General features: G+C 43.7%; 1 protein-coding gene across 1 annotated transcript in view; it reads right to left on the bottom strand.

Moving 5' to 3' along the window:
• The window catches only part of plek (pleckstrin), a 49,963-nt gene extending 28,477 nt beyond the window's left edge, over positions 1–21,486 (bottom strand). Inside the window, exon 1 of the mRNA XM_060831093.1 lies at positions 21,371–21,486. Coding sequence (XP_060687076.1) covers positions 21,371–21,418 — 48 coding nt within the window. The 5' untranslated portion in view covers positions 21,419–21,486. The remainder of the gene's footprint in view (positions 1–21,370) is intronic.
• Between the last annotated feature and the right edge of the window lie 1,127 nt (positions 21,487–22,613).

Here is a 22,613-nt window from a genome sequence, read left to right on the forward strand (position 1 = left end):
TCAGGTTTTTAATCTGTGGGGTCAAAAGGAACCCTGGGTTTCAACACTGCAACACTGTCCCAAGTGAGTTAGTACAGACACACTGTTTCACATATTCAGCAGCACACACATTACAACTGACTGGAGCATGTTAAACAGCAGTAGCTGCGTGGTTCTGTCTGAACAGAGAAGAGCAGTCCATGATACAGGGAACCACAGGAATTATGCCACTCACTGCAACACTGTAAACCCTTGCATCAGCTTCCCCAAGCTGATAAAAAAAAAACCCACAACGATTAAGTGTATAAACTTGCTGTTTGTGGTGAGCTGAATGCAAGATTATAAATAAAAAGGTGGAAGTCACTCTGAAGACAGCAACTGCCAGGCAGTTAGCTTTTATTTGAGCTTTGTTAACTTCCCGGATCATTTGAGAAATTGCGAAAGAGAAAGGGAAGTTTCAAAATAACGCAGTCAGCTTTGGAGAAGAAGGCATCCACTTAACAGGGGAATCACTTTCATAAAATTCATTGCTACCATTTTTGCAGCTGATCTATCCAGCTTGTTGCAAGGCACCAAGACAACCAAGGTTGAGCCATCTGACAGGTGGCATCGGTCAGGCTCTTTGCACATTGACTCTGCCAAAGGGGCGGTTGTGATCGTGACACTGACCTGACATTGTGGAAAGCACGGACCGCTACCTGCCCCACTCGCATTTACAAACAGGATGGCACGTGCACGGTATAAAGCTCTTGTACAAATTGACTCACTGTGGAGTCATAGAGTCAGAGAGATGTACAGCACAGGAACAGACCATTCGGTCCAACTCGTCCACGCTGACCAGATATCCTAACCTAATCTAGTCCCATTTACCAGCATTTGGCCCATATCCCTCTAAACCCTTCCTATTCATATACCCATCAAGATGCCTTTTAAATGCTGTAATTGTACCAGCCTCCACCACTTCCTCTGGCAGCCCAACCCAGAAACACAGCACACGCTGCATGAAAAAGTTGCCCCTCAGGTGCCTTTTAAATGTTTCCCCTCTCACCCTAAACCTATGCCCTTTACTTCTGGATTCCCCCACCACAGAGGAAAGTATTTGTCTATTTATCCTATCCATTCCCCAGCTTTGTGAAACAGAGGCTAGTGAATTCAGTCTGGAGAACGAGAATGTGGAGGAGCTGGTGTTGGACTGAGATGCTCAAAGTCAGAAGCCACTCGACACCAGGTTATAGTCCAACAGGTTTATTTAAAATCACAAGCTTCTGGAGTGCTGATCCCTCATCAAGTGAAGTGAGTTCTGACTCGGGCTGGAGGAGTATCAGTCTGGAGGAGTATGAGGGATTATATTTGGGAAAGACTAACTGGACAGGGAATAACTGGCAGAACGCTGGCACGTGTAAAGGAGCAGAGGGACCTTGGACCTGCCCACAGATCCTTTATGGTGGCTGTGCTAATTCTCCAGATGATCACCAATCCTAGTACTTCAGGGTATTGTCCACTTGCATCAGTATGTGATACTGTACAAGTGTTGCTTGAGATAATTCCCTGCCACCAATCTCCTCCCCCTTGTCTTTATACAAACCAAAAGAACTGCAGATGCCGTAAATCAGAAACAAAAACAGAAATTGCTGGAAAAGCTCAGCAGGTCTGGCAGCATCTGTGGAGAGAAATCAGAGTTAACATTTTGGGTCTGGTGACCCTTCCTCCGAACTGTGGTTTGTAACCTTTGACTCTGATCCTGCACATCGCCGCTTCCCCTCTCTGTCTGTAAAATTTTAAGCTGCCTTTAACAATCTGTAGCAACAGCTGATTCCCCATCTCTGAACCAATCATCTGCCTGTAAGGGTTTGCTGGTAATCTCCCAGACAGAAAGCAGTGCATCACACAGAATCTGGGATGAGTCCACAAAATACTTTAAGAAGGATTAGGATTTGCCTTAATTTTGTAAGATTAAGGTTATTTTGTTTTCTTTTTGATTCGAAGCTTGCAACCTTGTACTGTAGAATCATAAATAACGAGGACAGGCAGGAATCCATTGAGCCCATCTTTAATGGGCTGGCTCCCTCCAGCACTTCCTGCCTATCTCCACAATCTAATTTAAGACAGAGATAGAAAGGGCCTTGATTAATAAAGGCATCAAGGGTTATGGGAGAAGGCAGGGGAACAGTATAGTGAAACATATCAGCCATGATCAAATGGTGGAGCAGACCTCGTAGATTCCCTAGTGTGGAAGCAGACCACTCAGCCCATCGAATCTACACCAACCCTCTGAAGTCCATCCCACCCAGATCCCCCCTATCCTATTCCTGTAAGCTTGCATTTTCCATGGCCAATCCACCCTAACCTGCACATTTTTGGCCTATGGGAGGAAACCAGAGTAGCCCGAGGAAACCCACACAGACACGGGGAGAACTGCAAACTCCACAAAGACAGACAGTTGTCCAAGGGTGGAATCGAACCCAGGTCCCTGGCGCTGTGAGGCAGCAGTGCTGACCACTGAGCCACCATGTTGCAAACCTGATGGACCAAATAGTCCAACTCTTCTGCTATCTGTTATGGTCTAATCTTTTACTCCTCCATTTCTCCTTCTGGAGGATCTGTGCATCTGTGAATTTCAAATCCTAAAGAATTCTAAGAAAGCTTAACCTTACATCAGCTCTGCTTCATTCACCTTAAATCTGTCTCTTCTGGCTATTCAGCCCCTTTATTCTATCCAAGTGTTTCATGATTTTATACAAATCTTATCTTAGCTTTCTCTTTGACCCCAGCTTCTCCAGTCTATCAATGTAACTATAATCAGTTATTCCTGAGACCTTTATGATAAATCCCTTCTACACCCTCTTCCAAGTCTTCACATCCCTCCTAATGTCTAATGCTCAAAATTGGGCATAATTCCTTTCGTTTACATGCTCATAGAATACAGGCATCATTGACTCACCCAAAATGTTTGTTCCATCCCTAGCTGCCCAGGGAGTTACTAATGCAGTGGTAATGTCACTGGAATAGTGTCTTCCCATTGGGATAGGAGGGGACCTGTGTTTTGTGTAACTGTTGTTCTATTTCCTCTCCCTGTTTCGGAGGGTTGGAACATGGGTTTCGATTGGATTGATCCACGCTTCTGGGAGAAGCTCAATCGTGGTTTCTTATTGCCTTTGGCAGGATGACTGACCAGGAGACTCTCCCGTTCTTACTGCCTGGTATAAGGGGCATTGGAAGGATTTACAAATAGACAATCAACTTGGTCATGTCTCTTGAATGTACCTTCCAAGGCCAACATGGCCAAGGAGGAGTCAAAACGTGTGGCACTAGAAAAGCGCAGTAGGTCAGGCAGCATCCTAGGAGCAGGAGAGCCGACGTTCTGGGCACAAGCCCTTCATCGGGATTATGGAAGGGGAAGGGGGCTGAGAGATAAATAGGGGATTGGGGGTGGGGCTGGGGGGGACGTAGCTGGGAAGCTGTTAGGTAGATGTAGGTGAGGGGTGATGGTGGTAAGTCGATGGGGAGAATGGAGTGGGTAGGAGGGAAGAACGATGGACAGGTCAGATAGGGAGGGTGGGAGCTTCTGGCCCAGAGACAGTGATACTCATCTCTCCTTCGCTGTGGAGTTGTGAATCCTGGAGGTGACTAAACAGTCTGATGCTGAGCTGTAGACCTGGTTGCGTGGGAGGAAGTGGGTGTTTGGGTGGGAATGCCTGGGCTTTAGCACACTCTTCGCCTTTGGCCTCCTCCTGAGTCTGATCAAAACACTTAAGACAGCTGACACCTTTGTGGAGGCTGGGAAGAGAATGCAGCCCACTGTGCCACCAGCCCTCCTGAACTGTAATTGGACAGAAGACCATAGGCAAGTAGCTTATTTCATGTATTCCTCAAATGCCAGATGACATTTAGCAAGATCAGTATTTATCAGCACCAAGTAGCTATATTTTTTGCAAGAGGCAGTCAGTGAATGGTCAGACTGCACTGTAAAAAGAAGAAAGTGCAAACTACTAACAAACACAGCAATGATTAATAGATTAATTGGGGAAACCAAGAAATAACTGCTATCTCATCACAATAAATTATCAAACAACCAGAGGATGACCAGAGACCCATTAAAGTCAAAAGCGTTTCCTTCACACAATTTGTACAAAGAGAATGGACAAAAGAATAAAGTCAAGGTTTATCTCTCTATCTGGGTCAAATGTGGACATCATTTTTTATTTGGTTCTGCAATTACTGCTCAAAATGTTGAGGACATCAATAAGACTTGGTCAGTCTCAAGGAGAGAATACTTGCAAATCAAGAAAGTAGCATAAAATATAAAAATGTAGCTGATTTGCACATCACCCACCAAGATTCCAAACATGGCCACAGGGTTCTACCTGATAAGTTATGTTCCTTCTAATTATTTTCATGTAAGGTCAGTACATGAGGAAACTTCCGGAGTTGGAAGTCAAGGTCAGAGTATACAGGATTCAGAGTGACCGCACAGCTTTAAGGGAACGTTGTTAATAAGCTGTTGTACTTGTATTTTCTTTGGAAAGCAGAACTCGACCATTCAGCCCTTTCAATCTGCTTTGCCATTCAATAGACTAGAGCTAGATGTTTCAGCCAAACACCATTAGCCTGCATCGTTTTAGGTCTTTAACATTGAGAAGCCTATTGATCCCTTAAACATGCTCAATGACTGAGCCTCCACAGTCCTCTGGGGCAGAGAATTCCAAAGATACACTGCTCTCTGGGTGAAGAAATTCCTCCTCATCTCAGCCCTAAACCAATCTGCCCCCACAGTGAGACGGTGTCCCCGAGACAGGAAACAATGGTGAGCATATCAACTGAAGTTAAACTGCAATCTTTGTTTTCCTGACTACAGCATACACACGGTGGTATAAAGTGAGTTACTAACTTAGGATTGGTGCAGAGAGGACGTACAGTGAAATAAGTATCTGATTGATGTCAGGACTCAAGACCACTTGCTCCTTGGGTGTTCTTTCCAGGGTTCTCATTTGAAAAAGAACAAGCAGCAGAACTATCAGCATCATGGAAATATAGGGAGTGACATTCATGACTAATAAAACACAAGGCTGTGTCTGAGATTCTTCACGACTCAGAGACACTCATTTTTACCAGAATGGAATGTCTAAAAATAGACTCACAATCGACCAGGATGTGTGTCTCACGTTTGGTTGAAGACCTTTTAACTCGTAAAAATAGTTATGAATGATTGATTAAAGCAAAGTAACAGAAGACTTGAATCAGGAAATGTTAGCCTTGCATGAGAAAGGATTACCAACTTTGTAAAGATGCTGCTTTCAAAAGATCACTACCCCATCTCGATATTGTGAAGGCCATTCTTTATTAAAACAGGAAACATTCAAACTAGATGGATGACTGCATATAAACAAGGATCTATATATATAATATATATAAACTAGGATGAATATAAATAAAATTGGGTGAACAGTCACACACACACACACACACACACACACACACACACACACACACACACACACACACACACACACACACACACACTTGAATATGTAAAAACTAGAAAGACCATATATAAACTAGAGTGAATGTATATAAACTGAGATGAATGTGTATAAACTAGAATTTATATGCATATAAATGATAATTAATGTAAATAATCTTAGGTAATGTATACAATCTGGGATGAATGCAAATAAACTAGGCTGAACATATATAAATTAGGATGAGTGTGTGTAAATTAGGGTGAATATATGTATATAAACATGGTGATTTATTCACATCTCCTTTGGCCAAAACTAAATCTCCTTCATTCCCATGGTAACGGATGACTGTAGCATCATGTTTTATTGAACAAGTCATCCAAAAATATCCAAAAGCAAATCCTCATTCACTTTAGCTCTTGGCAGAGTGTAGAAATATCCTGGGTTTTTTTTCCCTCCCAGAGTCTTGGTTCTGTACCAGGAGTTCAGGAGGGCAGAATGGCCTGCCCCTGTCTCTAAAAGAAATAACCAATCTGATGGTAACTTTCCCTTCAGTTTCACAAGGTCTCTGTAAAGTTCCCATCATTTACAGCATTCGAGCGCATTTCTAAAAATTGTGGTAGATATTCAAAGCATTGGATTATTTCGAGGACCATTTCCCATCTCCTTTTGAGATGGTGCACTGATTCATTCATAAGTTTGTCACCAGTTCTTGCCTCTAAGTGCCATTCTTGGGTTTCAAACTCCTATTTTTAATCTCACATCAAGGCAGTGCTATTTTCATAACATTTAGTCATAGAGTCACAGAGACATATGCGCAGAAACAGACCCTTTGGTCCAATTCATCCATGCCAACTAGATATCCTCACTTAACATAGTCCCGTTTGCCAGCAATTGGCCCATATCCCTCCAAATGCTTCCTAATCATATATCCATCCAGGTGCCTTTTAAATGTAGTCATTGTACCAGCCTCCACCACTTCCTTTGGCAGCTTATTTCATACACACACCAACCTCTAACATAATGAATAGACAAGTCCCTCAGGCTTCCTGCAGTCTCTGTTCTACTAGAAGATCAGCAGAGGCACTATGCAAAGGGTGTACTGGTCCACTTTCGGTCATTAGCACTGGTTCCTGAGGATGGCATGGAGATGTTATGAAGTTATAGCAGGTAGTTAGAGAACATGGCGACACCTGTACTGCTCGCTAGCCCCCCACCCTTTCTCCAACCCAAGGACATCCTGCTGAGTGACTCCATGCCATTCATATATTCTCTCAGGAAAAGTGGTCAGGTCATCACACCCAATCTGCTGGTCCCTCCTTCACCAGGGAGATGTGGCAGCAAGGGGCACCCGAGCTGGGCACCAATAAGAACAATTTCCTGAGACTTCATACTTGTGTGAGTCACGAGACAAACAGTCAACCATTAGTCAAAGAATCACCTTAATGATTCTTTACACCACCAGCACTCATTGCCTTTAATTAATGACATTCTCTCTGATGTTGATGTGCTGGTTAAGTGGATTGGCCATGTTAACTTGTCCTGTAACATCCAGGGATGTGTAGGCTAGGTGGTTAGCTATGGGAAATGCAGAGTGACATGGATAGAGTTGAGGCTTAGGTCTCAGTGGAACACTCTTTGAAGGGTCAGTGCAGACGCGATGGGCTGGCATCTTTCTGTATTTGTAGATATTCTAAAATTCTATGAAACTATTGTTTTCCCAACCAGGTACTCTAATATCATTACTGCTCTGTTTTGGTGACCAGAATACCATCTAAAAAGGGGAGCAGGCAGTCTATGAAATATAGCGATCAACCAACAAAGGGTGGAATAAGAGACAAAGATTTGATTCATACAATTCCCTTCCTGTTGTTTACAAAAGAGAAGGGAGGTTCAGGTAACAGTAAAGTTTGTCAAATGAACATATTAATAAAAGTATATACAACAAAAAAAAAGGCACATGGCTGTAGAATAGAGGGTACAATCTGAATCATTAGTTGCACAGGGACTGAGATGCAGCTAGGAACCAATATTTTGCAAGACTTTTAGCATTAGGGGTGAACAGGTTTACCCTCCTGCACTTTGGTGTCCGATTTTCAATGTTTTCAAGAACAAAAACAGTTCAAAGGAGACCACCTGGCCAATTGGGTTTGCGTCAACTATTTCAGAGAACAATCCAGTGCATCTCACTCACCTCTGTTCTCTCCCACATTTCATTGTACCTTATTCCCCTGCAAGTACTGATCTAATTCTCTTCAGAAAGCAGCTGTTGAGTGTGTAACCATCACCTTATCAGGGAGCACATTCCAATTCCTAGCCATTCACAAAAACTGTCCTCTCTGATCATCTGTTTCTTTCAACTTCACCCACTGCAAAGAATTTTGCTTCATTCAAAATGCTTCATAATTTTAAAGGCTCCTCATTGGAGCACACAAGGGCCAAAAAAAAACCAATCCCTTTAAGGCAGTAACCAAAAGATACTTTTCATAATCACAAGGGAAATAAAAATCATGGAAACCAAACAAAGTAGCCTGAGGAAAGTAAAAGAGTATTAACATTCATAAAAAATGACCATAAGCTGTGTTGTCAGGTTGCAAAAATTGGTTTTCAGGTGAACAGTTTACAGATGGAAACAAATATTTCCGGGTGGCACTGTGCCACAGTGGTTAGCACTGCTGCCTCACAGCACAAGGGACCTGGGTTTGATTCCAGACTTGGTCGTACATGTATTTGTACATGTACTTGGATGTACATGTATTAGGAAAGGCAAGCTGCAAATGTGTTGCTGGTCAAAGCAAAAATTTGGACCCAACCAGGACAACCTGTACCTACAACAAATATGAATTCAGATTTCTCCAGCTTCCTCATTTCCCCTCCCCCCACCTTGTCTCAGTCGGTTCCCTCAACTCAGCACCGCCCTCCTAACCTGCAATCCTCTTCCTGACCTCTCCGCCCCCACCCCACTCCGGCCTATCACCCTCACCTTGACCTCCTTCCACCTATCCCACCTCCATCGCCCCTCCCCCTAGTCCCTCCTCCCTACCTTTTATCTCAGCCTGCTTGGCTCTCTCTCTCTTATTCCTGATGAAGGGCTTATGCTCGAAACGTCGAATTCTCTATTCCTGAGATGCTGCCTAACCTGCTGTGCTTTGACCAGCAACACATTTGCAGCTGTGATCTCCAGCATCTGCAGACCTCATTTTTTACTCTTAGGAAAGGCAAGGACTGATTAGGGTTAGTCAACATGGCTTTGTGTGTGGGAAATCATGTCTCACAAACTTGATTGCGTTTTTTGAAGAAGTAACAAAGAAGATTGATGAGGGCAGAGCAGTAGATGTGATCTATATGGACTTCAGTAAGGCGTTCAACAAGGTTCCCCATGGGAGACTGATTAGCAAGGTTAGATCTCATGGAATACAGAGAGAACTAGCCACTTGGATACAGAATTGGCTCAAAGGTAGAAAACAGAAGGTGGTGGTATAGGGTTGTTTTTCAGACTGGAGGCCTGTGAACAGTGGAGTGCCACAAGGATCGGTGCTGGGTCCTCTATTTTTTGTCATTTACATAAATGATTTGGATGTGAGCATAAGAGGTACAGTTAGTAAGTTTGTAGATGACACCAAAATTGGAGGTGTAGTGGACAGTGAAGAGCGTTACCTCAGATTACAACAGGATCTGGACCAGATGGGCCAATGGGCTGAGAAGTGGCAGATGGAGTTTAATTCAGATAAATGTGAGGTGCTGCATTTTGGGAAAGCAAATCTTAGCAGGACTTATACACTTAATGGTAAGGCCCTAGGGAGTGTTGCTGAACAAAGAGACCTTGGACTGCAGGTTCATAGCTCCTTGAAAGTGGAGTCGCAGATAGTTAGGTTAGTGAAGATGATATTTGGTATGCTTTCCTTTCTTGGTCACTGTATTGAGTACAGGGGTTGGGAGGTCATGTTGCGGCTGTACAGGACATTGTTTAGGCCACTGTTGGAATATTGCGTGCAATTCCAATCTCCTTCCTATCAGAAAGATGTTGTGAAACTTGAAAGGGTTCAGAAAAGACTTACAAGGATGTTGACAGGATTGGTAGATTTGAGCTATAGGGAAAGGCTGAATAGGCTGGGGCTGTTTTCTCTTTGCGTCGGAGGCTGAGGAGTGACCTTATAGAGGTTTACAAAATTATGAGGGGCATGGATAGGATAAATAGACAAAGTCTTTTCCCTGGGGTCGGGGAGTCCAGAACTAGAGGGCATAGGTCTAGGGTTAGAGGGAAAAGATATAAAAGAGATCTAAGGGCCAACTTTTTCATGCAGAGGGTGGTATGTGTATGGAATGAGCTGCCAGAGGATGTGGTGGAGGCTGGTACGATTGCAATATTTAAAAGGCATTTGGATGGGTTTATGAATATGAAGGGTTTGGAGGGATATGGGCCGGGTGCTGGCAGGTGGGACAAGATTGGGTTGGGATATCTGGTTGGCATGGACAGGTTGGACCGAAGGGTCTGTTTCCATGCTGTATATCTCTATGACTCTCTGTGCAGTTTGCACATTCTCCATGTGTCTGTATTTGTTTCGTCCGGGTGCTCCGGTTTCAGCCCACAGTCCAAGGATGTACAAGTCAAGGTGAGTTGGCCATGCTAAATTGCCCCATAGTGTCACAGGGACGTGTAGACTAGGTGGGTTAGCCATAGGGAATGCAGGGTTATAGGGATGGTTTGGATCTGGGTGGGTTGCTCTTCAGAGGGTCAGTGTGGACTCAATGAGTCAAATAGCCAATGACACATATCCTTGTTGACCGTGTCATTTATTTTTTAAGTATTCCATTCTGGTAAAAATGAGTGGCTCTGAATCATTAAGAATCTCAGATACAGCCTTGTGTTTTATTAGTCGTGAATGTCACTCCCTATATTTCCATGATGGTGACAGTTCTGCTGCTTGTTCTTTTTTTAAAATGATAATCCCAGAAAGAACACCCAACGGGCAAGTGACCTGGAGTCCTGACATCAATCAGATGCTTATTTCACTGTACGTTCTCTCTGCCCCATTCCTTAGTTAGTAACTCACTTGTGTATGCTCTATTCAGGAAAATAATGATTACCTTTAGTTGATATGCTGACCATCGTTTCCTGACTTGGGGACGCAGTCTCACTGTGGGGGCAGGCTGGTTTATGGCTGAGCTGAGGAGGAATTTCTTCAGAGAGCAGCATATTTGGGCATTCTCTACCCCAGAGGGCTGCAGAAGCTCAATCATTGAGCAGGTTTAAGAGATCAATAGACTTCTCGATCGAACTGAATAGCTGAATAAGCACGGAGAGCCAAGTTAATCTACTCCTGGCCGTTATTGTGATGTTTGGATGCAGTCACATATTAAAAGGATCAGATTGTGATCGAGTTGGACTGGACTTAGCCTCCTTCAGAAATGGGGAATGGGAGGTGGTTCTCAGAGCTATTACTGGTTACGTCTGCAAGCACAAGGTTACAAAGTATGGTTACCAGGATGGACCGGTGACCCATGACCCGTGAATTTCCTAGCTCCATTGCAGGGGAGTGAGCAGATCAAACCATTCCCCTGCTCTTCCACCCCCCACCCAGCAAACTGCCCCACAAAGCAACTCCTTATGGAGTCCGGTTCCTAATGTAAGGATACATGCTTCACTGCACTTCAGAGGTGTCATGCATCACAGGAGAAACCCAGCCTCTTGGCGGGGAGACTATAAAGGAACTGTCACCTGCTGTTGCATGCTTTTGTTGATAGGCTTTGAAGTACAATAACGATATGTTCTTTCAGTTTCAATAGCTAGATGCCGTATTATGAGCTGGGTGTGGGTTTTTACTGTGGTGGTTAATTAAAGTGATCTGTTCTGCAATCAAACATTAATGCCCCCGCACATACGTGTAACAATACATTAAAGCACTTTTCCCAATTGCATTCAAAACCAATAGATTCACTGCTTAGGACCTTGAGCTGTCCTGATGCAAAGCATCTTAACTGTTCACACCCATTTTAAGTTTCAAAAGAAAGTTACTCTGCAGCTTCCCATAGACAGAATAATAACAGATATCTGTTCTTGAAATGCATTGATCAGCTGGTTATCTAGTGTAGCTTAGGAAATGAAATAAGAGTGTTTATCTTTGCATTTTAATAGGCTGCTTTGTCTGTGAGTTTTACTGGTTCGTTTGGAGACTGGACCGATTATAAATGCTTTATTGAGTTTGACAAAAAAAACAAGAGGCTGTGTAGACTACTTGATTGACAATTTTAAGAGAAGATGAAGGATTCTCTTTCTTTGAAGTTGTTTTTTTTACAACAGAGGGATCACTTGACGGAATTAAAGTTTTTGAATTGGTTTGTTTAATTAGAGCATTTTTCAATCTGAAATGACAGCTTTTTTAGATTTGCTGAAAATGTAGTAAGTTTAACATCCCTTTCAAAGATATGTCTACTGAGGTCCATCCATGAGGATACAGGGTACATAGTTACCAAGGATATATCGGTGACATGGTGGATGGTATTGGGCAGAACTGAGGAGGTATAGGAGGCATGGATTAAAGAGAGGGTGTGAGAGACATAGTTGGTGGTTAGAGGGTGAGAAGGTGGGACGGTTTGAGGTTCTGACATTCACTATTACAACTTGATTGATTCTGTGACTTTTTTTAGCCGGTATGATTCAGTACCACACTGCACAGTCCATGAACTACTGACCAGAGACTCTTGTCCAATACCCAGGGAAGAACACATCATTTTCTTTGCCATATATGGTCATTCATCCTTGCTCTTGTCCCCTGGGTCTTTCATAATGTGTTGAGAACAAAAATCACAGAACAACTGTATACGCTTGTTTGAAAGTCAGGCTTCTGATACAAAATCTGAGCCAAAGTGCCAGAAGTTGACTTTTACACAAGTAATATTTTCAAGGGATTTCAATTTTGGGTTCCCACAGTTGCCACAATGGAGGCTGTTCTCACTAACCCTTAAAATAGTGCAACAGGAGCCAAAGGCATTTTTGAATTGCTAGTTATAAATACAGAACAACTTGCATGGCGCAGACTTAACATGGCTATAATAAATTCATCACAAACATAAGCCAAACGTACAAATTTATAGGATTCCACTCAATTTGTTGACAGGACAGCAAGGAATGTGTATTAGCAGTACAGCACACAGTGAGTGTCCATTAAAAATCCAAAAATTCATCTGTCTCCTCATTTTCAGAACCAAATAATGTGTCTCAATCTGCTTCTTGAATGGAACCTTCATGTGAATCATCAGCATCATCTTCATCAGCCATTCCACAAGAAATCAGATTCTGTCCCATCAAGTGCCCTGGATCTCCCAGATTTCTGAATATGATGCCAGCCTACAAACCAATCAGCCAGGCGTGATCTCATCCGGGCCTGTACAGTATCTCACTTGGTGAATGGCTTCTCTCCTCTGATCATTCAGTCATTCCATTTTCTCTTGTGCTATCGTCCAAAGGCTTGTTTGGAGACATTAGATTACTTACAGTGTGGAAACAGGCCCTTCGGCCCAACAAGTCCACACCAACCTGCCGAAGCACAACCCACCCATTCCTCTACATTTACCCCTTTACCTAACACTACGGACAATTTATCATGGCCAATTCACCTGACCTGCACATCTTTGGACTGTGGGAGGAAACCGGAGCACCCGGAGGAAACGCACGCAGACACGGGGAGAATGTGCAAACTCCACACAGTCAGTCGCCTGAGTCGGGAATTGAACCCGGGTCTCTGGTGCTGTGAGGCAGCAGTGATGCCACCCACTAGTTGAACAAGTTGAATTCTAGGAACTTGTGAGCTAATGTCAACAACAGCCTCTGTGACAAGGTATGATCTGAAAACATCCCAGGTGATCACTAACCAACGCCTCTCCAGACCTTTCGCTTCAGGAAAACCTCCTGGCTGGAAGCTCCAACGTTCCCTCAGCTGTATCTTAAAGACACCTTCGTGGACCCAGCTTTATCACCAACATAGGAAACTACTCATTTTGGCAGCTGCTGTTTCTTGGAAGGTTTCCAACTGGATATCACCATCAGTTTAAATTTTGCCCCCCCACCCCCCCAGATCTTCACAGCGATACAATCGAGAATCTAACCTTTCCATAGCCAATTCATGAGCATCATTTTATCTCCAACTTTTCTTACCATTTGATTATAAACCATTGATATGTGATAAGCCTGTCATTGAGTCCTGCTGGGAACTGCTGTGAAACCCTGATATTCTGTCACAGTACAAGTGTTTTTCTCTTCATAAACCTGGCAACCATCTAGGATTCGCTTTGAAATCTGTAAGGCCTGATTTTCTTGATTGCCTTCGGGTCAAGATTTGAACAGTTCCTTGAGAAACTGAGACTCCAATCTGGCAATTTGCACTGACATATTTTCCAAATGAGGCCGCATACGAGGCGATCCTCTGCTAGCATGTTTACTCTCTCATGTTCTCCTCAGTTATCTTAAATTCTGTAGCTGCTACTCAATTAGTTTTCCGCTCCACAATCTCAGTGACTTTAGATCAAACTGGATTGCTTGCTATATTGAGCATTACTCAAGTGTTCATGGTATGTAGCACAAAAAGTGGCCATTCTTCCCATCATGTCTGTGCCAGTCCCTGGTCTGGGGGAGTTAGTGGCATCGTGCCAATGTCGCCAGACCAGCAATTCAGAGGCTCAGGTCAGTGTTCTGGAGGCATGGGTTTCAAATCTCACCACAGCGACTGGTGGAATTTAAGTTTGACTAATAAAATCTGGCAGTGAAATCTGGCCTCCGATATGGCAACATTGCAACTGTCATCGATTGATATGAAATCCTGGCAGTTGTTGTGGTTCTGCTCGCCGAGCTGGAAGTTTTTGCTGCAAACGTTTCGTTCCCTGGCTAGGGAACATCATCAGTGCTGTTGGAGCCTCGTGTGAAGCGCTGCTTTGATGTTTCTTCCGGTATTTATATTGGTTTGTTCTTGCCGCTTCCGGGTGTCAGTTTCAGCTGCAGTGATTTGTATGTTGAGTCCAGGTCAATGTGTCTGTTGATGGAGTTTGGGGATGAATGCCATGCTTCTAGGAATTCTCTGGCTGTTCTCTGTCTGGCTTGTCCTATGATAGTGGTGTTTTCCCAGTCAAATTCATGTTGCTGGTTGTCTGAGTGTATGGCTACTAGAGATAGCTGGTCTTGTCGTTTTGTGGCTAGATGATGTTCATGGATGCGGATTGTTAGCTGTCTTCCTGTTTGTCCTATATAGTGTTTTGTGCAGTCCTTGCATGGTATTTTGTAAACTACGTTAGTTTGGCTCATGCTGGGTATTGGGTCCTTTGTTCTAGTGAGTTGTTGTCTGAACGTGGATGTTGGCTTGTGTGCTGTTATGAGTCCTAAGGGTCGCAGTAGTCTGACTGTCAGTTCTGAGACGCTCCTGACGTATGGTAGAGTGGCTAGTCCTTTTGGTTGTGGCATGTCCTCGTTCCTCGGTCTATCTCTTAGGCATCTGGTGATAAAGTTGCGTGGGTATCCGTTTTTGGCGAATACCTTGTATAGATGTTCCTCTTCCTCTTTTCGCAGTTCTGGTGTACTGCAGTGTGTTGTGGCCCTTTTGAATAGTGTCCTGATGCAGCTTCGTTTGTGTTGGGGTGGTTACTTTCATAGTTTAAGACTTGGTCTGTGTGTGTTGGTTTCCTGTGTACCCTTGTGGTGAATTCTCCGTTGGGTGTTCTCTCTACTAACACGTCTAGGAATGGGAGTTGGCTATCCTTTTCCTCTTCTCGTGTGAATTGGATTCCTGTGAGTGTGGCGTTGATGATTCGGTGTGTTTTTTCTATATCTGTATTTTTGATGATTACAAAGGTGTCATCAACATATCTGATCCAGAGTTTGGGTTGGATTTGTGGTATGGCTGTATGTTCTAACCTTTGCATAACTGCCTCTGCAATGCGCATCCATGAATATCAGCTAGCCACAAAACGACACGACCAGCTATCTCTAGTAGCCATACACTCAGACAACCAGCAACATGAATTTGACTGGGAAAACACCACTATCATAGGACAAGCCAGACAGAGAACAGCCAGAGAATTCCTAGAAGCATGGCATTCATCCCCAAACTCCATCAACAGACACATTGACCTGGACACCATATACAAACCACTACAGCTGAAACTGACACCCGGAAACGGCAAGAACATCCATCAACAGACACATCCACCTGGACTCAACATACAAATCACTGCAGCTGAAACTGACACCCGGAAGCGGCAAGAACAAACCAATATAAATACCGGAAGAAACATCAAAGCAGCGCTTCACACGAGGCTCCAACAGCACTGATGATGTTCCCTAGCCAGGGAACGAAACGTTTGCAGCAAAAACTTCCAGCTCGGCGAGCAGAACCACAACAACGGATACCCGAGCTACAAATCTTCAACCAGACTTTAATCCTGGCAGGTTCACTAAGGCCCATTTAGAGAAGGAATTTGCCACCATTACCCAGTCTGACCTATGTGTGACCCCAGGCCCACAGCAGTGCAGTTGACGCATAATTGAAGTGGTACAGCATCCACCCAGTCCAAACGCAACGAGCAACAATCATTGGCCTGGCCATTGACTCCCCAGCTCATAAAAATAATGTTAAAAACTGAGCTCAGCCAGGGCAATGATAGTTCTACTGCAAATTCAAGTGCTCTCAGATCACGGGAAGAGAAATCAGCCATGGTTCTAATCCCAATGACACAAAAGTCACTCTCAATTCTTTTCTTGTAGTTGCTAGGGTGACACCTTGTACATTCTCCAGATTAAACCGGCTCTTTCAGGACCACAGCTGGTGAGGCTGACATTTCCTGCTGACAGGCTTGACTTTGACTGAGGAAAAAAATACAGCACAACCAAAAAGGCCAACAGCAAGGCCAATTCCTAGTCTTCCACCAGCCCACTTCTGCCCATTAGTAATAAAAATAAATTGACCGTTCCTGCGTATCTGTTCTTTAAATAAACATCAAAGACTAATTTTTACCTCAGTTACTGTTCAAAACCAAAGCAGCTGCAGTTGTTTTGGTTCATGGTGTTAAAATAAAGGAAATAAAAAGACCTGGTCTTTACAGCAGTCAGTTCCTGTCAAAGAACTGCTGGCAATCCAACTTCTGCCTTATTTGCATGTTGCCATTATATGCATCAATGCACACAAAATGTTCTCCATCACAAAAACATTCGCTAGATCACCATTTGCCCACTGTCGCTCCATCAGAATCCTGGAACTCCCTGCCACTGTGGGTGCCCTTACACCACAAGAAATGCAATGGTTCAACAAGGTGGTTCACCACCAGCATCTAAAGGATAGTCTTCTCCAGCAGTCCAGGAGACACAGTGGTGATGTCCCCAGGAATCCAGAGGTGTCGGTTAGTGATCAGGTGCTATGTATTCAAATGCCACCATGACAGCATTTGGATTCGGATTCTGGGATTGCAAGCTAGTCCCACGAATATCGTAAAAAACCCGGGTTCATCAATGTCGTGAAAAGGTAGTCTGTTGTCCTGACCCCTGACCCACAGCAATGGAGCTGAGCCTCTGAAATAACATGGACAGCCATTCCGCTCAGGGGCAAATAGGACAGACTACAAGTGCTGATCCTGTTAGCAATTCTCACACCCCATGAAAGAATACTGGAAAAATTAGGGATGGGCAATAAATGTTGGTCCAGCCAATCACACTCCCATTCTCTGAATGCAATAAACACATAATGAAATATGTTCTTTTGTAGGTAACCATTGTGGACAGAACCTGGGTACACAAGAAGCACATTCATTATGTGAGGCATTTAAAAGGAAGTTTATAGCTAAAAGTCGAATTGAACAAATGAAACAAGAATGTTGAATTCCAACAGAGATACAATGACAATGTACATTTCTGTACTTATAACCTGATGTTTGTAATTAGTCTATTCACCGCTGTAGCCTTTAATAGCATCAGCATCTTACTCACACACAAAAGCCACATCAATAAAATCTGGAAGTAAACACCAGAACCTGTATCAGCTGCTTACGTAACCCGTTAAAAAGAAACTTTGTGTAAATATTACTCTGCATAGGGCCTTTGGAAATATTACTTCCTCCATGTTTTTACAGTACTGCCATACACAGTAACCAGTCATAGAGTCATCGAGAGTCAGACAGCACAGAAACAGACCCTTCAGCCCATGCCAAACATCCAATCCCAAACTAAACTAGTCCCACCTGCTTACCCCTGGCCCCTAACCCTCCAAACATTTCATACTCATGTACTTATCCAAATGTCTTTTAAATGTTGTAATTGTATCCACATCCATCACTTCCTCTATACGTTCATTCAATAAATGAGCCACTCTGTGTAAAAAAATTGTTCATGTCCTTCTTAAATCTTTCTCCTCTCACCTTAAAATATTACCCCTAATATCGAAATCCCCCCACTCTAGGGAAAGGACACTTGCTATTCACCTTACTCTCGTGTTTTTATAAACCTCTGTAATGTCATCCCTTACCCTCCTATACTCCAGTGAAAAAGATCCCAGTCTAACTCAAACCCTCCATTCCTGGCAACATCCTGGTGAATCTCTTCTGAACTCTCTACAATTTAATAATATCCTTCCTGTAGCAGAGTGACCAGACCTGTACATAGTACTCCTCATCAGTGTCCTGTACAGCCTCAACATGAATCCCCAAGTCCTACACTAAAATGTCTGAGCAATGAAGGCAAGTGTGCTAAATGCCTTCTTAACCACCCTGTTCAGATGTGATGGAAGTCAGGTTATTCTCTGCAGGGCAGAGGCCTGAGTGAAATGAGGCATGAAACAGTGTGGGCTCTCAAAAAAGGTTCAGCAGCAGTAACAGCTTTCATTCACCGAGCATCTTTGAGGTTAAGAGACAAAAAAGCAGCTAATGACAAATATGGAGATATTACGAAAGTTGGGACTTCAAGAAGCAAAGAGGAGAGAGTGATGGAGAGTTGAAGGGGATTGGGCACGCAATTGGACATGCTGACTGGATTGGTGGATGCTCAGCCCCCAGTGGTGAGGCAAGGAGAGGATGTGAGGATTGGGGATGGCACAGCCACCTTCCAGTTCTCTGGAAGTTCATTCCGCACATAAACCACCATACAAAAAAATCGCTCCACATGTCTTTCTTAAATCTTTTCCCTCTCACCTTACAAATATGCCCCTTAAGTGGCTTAAAATCCCCCACTTCAGGGACAAGACACCTGTCATTCACCTTATTTATACTCCTCATGATTTTAAGAACCCCGATAAGGCCACCCTCAACTTCTTATGCTCCAGTGAAAGAAGTCCCAGCCAACCCAGCATATCTTTGTAACTCAAACCTTCCATACCCGGCAACATCCTAGTAAGTCTATTCAGAACCCTCTCCAGCTTAATAATATCCTTCCTATAACAGGTCGACCAGAACTGGACAGAGAACTCTAGAAGGAGAAAGTGAGGTCTGCAGATGCTGGAGTATCAGAGCTGAAAATGTGTTGCTGGAAAAGCTCAGCAAGGTCTGGCAGCATCTGTGAAGAGAAATCAAAGTTAACATTTCAGGTTCGGTGACCCTTCCTCAGCACTCAGGACCCTGTTTTGAGGAAGGGTGACTGGATCCGAACTGTTAAATCTGATTTCTCTTCACAGATGCTGCCAAACCTGCTGAGCTTTCCCTGTAAATTTTGTTTCTGATTTACAGCACCTGCAGTCTTTCAGTTTTTATTTTTTATAGAGGCAGAGTGAACCTGGTTATGACATTTTAAAAGATTGAAAGATACAACTGAACTGACCTTAACCTAGAATACAAAGTACTGTGAATGCTAGAAAATAGAAAAGAAACAAAAACAAAGTGTTGGAGAAATTCAGCAGGTCCAGCAATATCTATTGAGAGAGAGAAATAGATTTAACGTTTTGAGTCCAATGCTCCTTTTCATTTGTGACCATAAACTCGGACCAGAGCTGAAAATGTGTTGCTGGAAAAGCGCAGCAGGTCAGGCAGCATCCAAGGAGCAGGAGATTTGATGTTTCGGGCATAAGCCCTTCTCAAAACGTCGAATCTCCTGTTCCTTGGATGCTGCCTGACCTGCTGCGCTTTTCCAGCAACACATTTTCAGCAGAGAACTCTAGAAGACAACTCACCAACTCCTATACAACCTCAACATTATGTCCCAATTCCTATTCACAGTGGTCTGAGCAACGAAGCATGCTAAACATCTTCTTAACCATCCTGTCTACATGTGATACAAACTTCAAAAAATTATATATCTGAATCCCTTGGTCTCTCTTTTCTACAACACTACCTAAGGTTCAGGCTATCCAGATGGCTGCTATTAAAGCACTTTGTCTTATTTCTAATGTTACCTGATCTAAATATATGGGAGATGTGGACACGATATTTGACTTAACAGTGGGATTTTACCTAAGAGTACATCAGCAGGCAAAACAGTACTGGACCTGACTTTAACACTAAGCAAGTGGGTAGATTTTGAATGGGTTAAAATCAAGCTCATTAAGTTATAGAATGTCAGAATTTTATTTTAAAAAAACCACAAATGGACTTGAGGGGGAACTTGTACATGAGACACAGAAAGCTAGCACAAAGGTAATCAGGAAGGCTAATGGTATGTTGAGCCTTATTTCAAGGGGGTTGGAATATAAGATTGGGGAAGTCTTACTGTAACTGTACAAGGTGCTGGGGAGACCAGTTTTGGTCCCCTCATTTGTTTAATTTGAGTCAGTTCAGAGAAGATTCACTGGGATAAGCCCTGGTATGGAGGGATTGTCTTATGGGTAAAAGTTAAACAAGTTGGGACTCTATTCACTGGAGTTGAGAAGAATGAGACAGGATCTCATTGAAACATATTAGACTCTTAAAGGGCTGGAACTGCTGAGAGATTGTTTAACCTCATGGGAAAGTGGAGGATACAGCCTCAGAATAAAGGGGCAGCAATTTCAGACTGAGATGAGGAGGAATTTGTTTTCTTAGCGGTCTCCACGTGTTCTGCAAACTTCTTGGTGGCAAAAGTTGATCGGTTTTTAACACCCCCCCCCCCCCTTCAAAACTTCTGCAGAGTAACGCAGCTGTACGAACACAGTCGACATCACAACAATGACTGCAGATGCTGGAAACCAGATTCTGGATTAGTGGTGCTGGAAGAGCACAGCATTGTATTCCTGATGAAGGGCTCTTGCCTGAAACATCGATTTTCCTGCTCCTCGGATGCTGCCTGAACTGCTGTGCTCTTCCAGCACCAGTAATCCAGAATCACAAAGTTGGTACGACTGGCCTTTAAAAAATGAAACTTGAGAGAAAGCAATGGGTTCTTAGAGAAAGAACCGTTTTCTGCGGGCACTTCCCTTTGATAGTTCAACTCCAGGTAAACAATGTCTCAAAACGTCAATTAACCACGAGTAAAAAAAATCTTGTTTTTCAACTGTAAACAGTGAGTCAAACAAAAAAAAACTTGACGAATTCATGATAATAACTTCTAATCGCAACGAAAGCAGTTATCTTTTGTCTAAGTCACTGCAACTTGGGTTTAAGAGCTCAGCGTCAGTATGGAGTGAGACGGGAACTGGGTCTTGCTAAAATATATTGCGTATAAGCACAGAGAAACCGTCCCTCAAACACACACACACATTTGACCACTTCTTGTTAGAGAAGTTGCAATCCACAGTACAGAGTAACCAGAGAAAGATGCTTAGATTTGCAAATAGTCCTGAAGAATACAGAGCGCGTGGAGACAGATTCCAACTGGGTCCTGTCAGAGATACTGACCCACTGTGGGGTTAGACCCCTGACCTCTTGCAGAACATCTATTTACTGAGAACAATGTTGGCAACACCCCCCCCCCCCCCCCCCCGGGCAAATCTGAAAATCCCAGTTCAGAAACTACATCCCCAGTCCCTCCTCCCAGTAGATCCGCAATAATGATCTACCTTTTTCACAAGGTATCCCTCCCGGATAACTTTGGCCTCCTCTTCCATGGCTTTGTGCTCCTTGCTCTCTGAGCAGACAGACCTCAGGCTGTGTTCCAAATGACCGTCTTACCCACTCACCGCCCCTTTTTTGTTCTCTATAGAACGTTATTTCCTTGTGTTGCATCACTAGGACCACGAAAGTAAGTTTCCGTTCTCAACGCTGTGTAAAAGCCTCAAGAAACGATTGCTGATAAAGTAAAGCAGTACTGTGTTCGACAATTCATTGAGAATGGAAGTGAGAGATGAATTTTCGCTGCCGGTTAATCCATTCCTATCTAAACTACGTTGAGGTGATTATGTATTGGTGGCTGCAATCAATTTTACCCAGCAGAAACAATTCTTTATTTTATTTTGAAAAGACATACATCTATAATTTGAAATAGTTCATAAATACAATGTTTTACAACCCCCTGTTATCTCACTATGTTTGGGCGTCTGTTCCCACCCCATCTGAATAAGGCAAAGTAGTGCATATCAGGCGAAAGTGGGTACTGCAGAAGCTGGAGATCAGAGTCTAGGTCAGAGTGGTGCTGGAAAAGCACAGCAGGTCAGGCAGCATCCGGGGAGCAGGCAAATCGACATTTCGGGAAAAAGCCCTTCATCAGGAATACAGGCAGGGAGCCTCCTGGGTGGAGAGATAAATGGGAGGGAGATGGGACTGGGGATGAAGGTAGCAAAGAGCACAATAGGTGGATGGAGATGGGAATAAAGGTGATAGGTTCGAGAGGAGGATGGAGTGGATAGTTGAGAAGGGAGATAGGCCGGTAGGACAGGTCATGAGGACAGTGCTGAGCTGGAAGGTTGGAACTGAGGTAACGTGGGGGGAGGGGAAATGAGGAAACTGGTGAAGTCCACATTGATGTCCTGGGGTTGAAGTGTTCTGAGGTGGAAGATGAGGTGTTCTTCCTCCAGGCATCGGGTGCTGAGGGAGCGGCGGTGGAGGAGACCCAGGACCTCCATGTCCTCGGCAGAGTGAGAGGGGGAGTTGAAATGTTGGGCCACAAGGCGGTGTGGTTGATTGGTGCATGTGTCCCAGAGATGTTCCCTAAAGCACTCTGCTAGGAGGCGTCCAGTCTCCCCAATGTAGAGGAGACCGCATCGGGAGCAACGGATACAATAAATGATATTGGTGGATGTGCAGGTAAAACTTTGATGGATGTGGAAGGCTCCTTTAGGGCCTTGGATGGAGGTGAGGGAGGAG

Source organism: Hemiscyllium ocellatum, chromosome 10 (genome assembly GCF_020745735.1).
Source record: "Hemiscyllium ocellatum isolate sHemOce1 chromosome 10, sHemOce1.pat.X.cur, whole genome shotgun sequence".
In the NCBI taxonomy this organism is placed as follows: Eukaryota; Metazoa; Chordata; class Chondrichthyes; order Orectolobiformes; family Hemiscylliidae; genus Hemiscyllium; species Hemiscyllium ocellatum.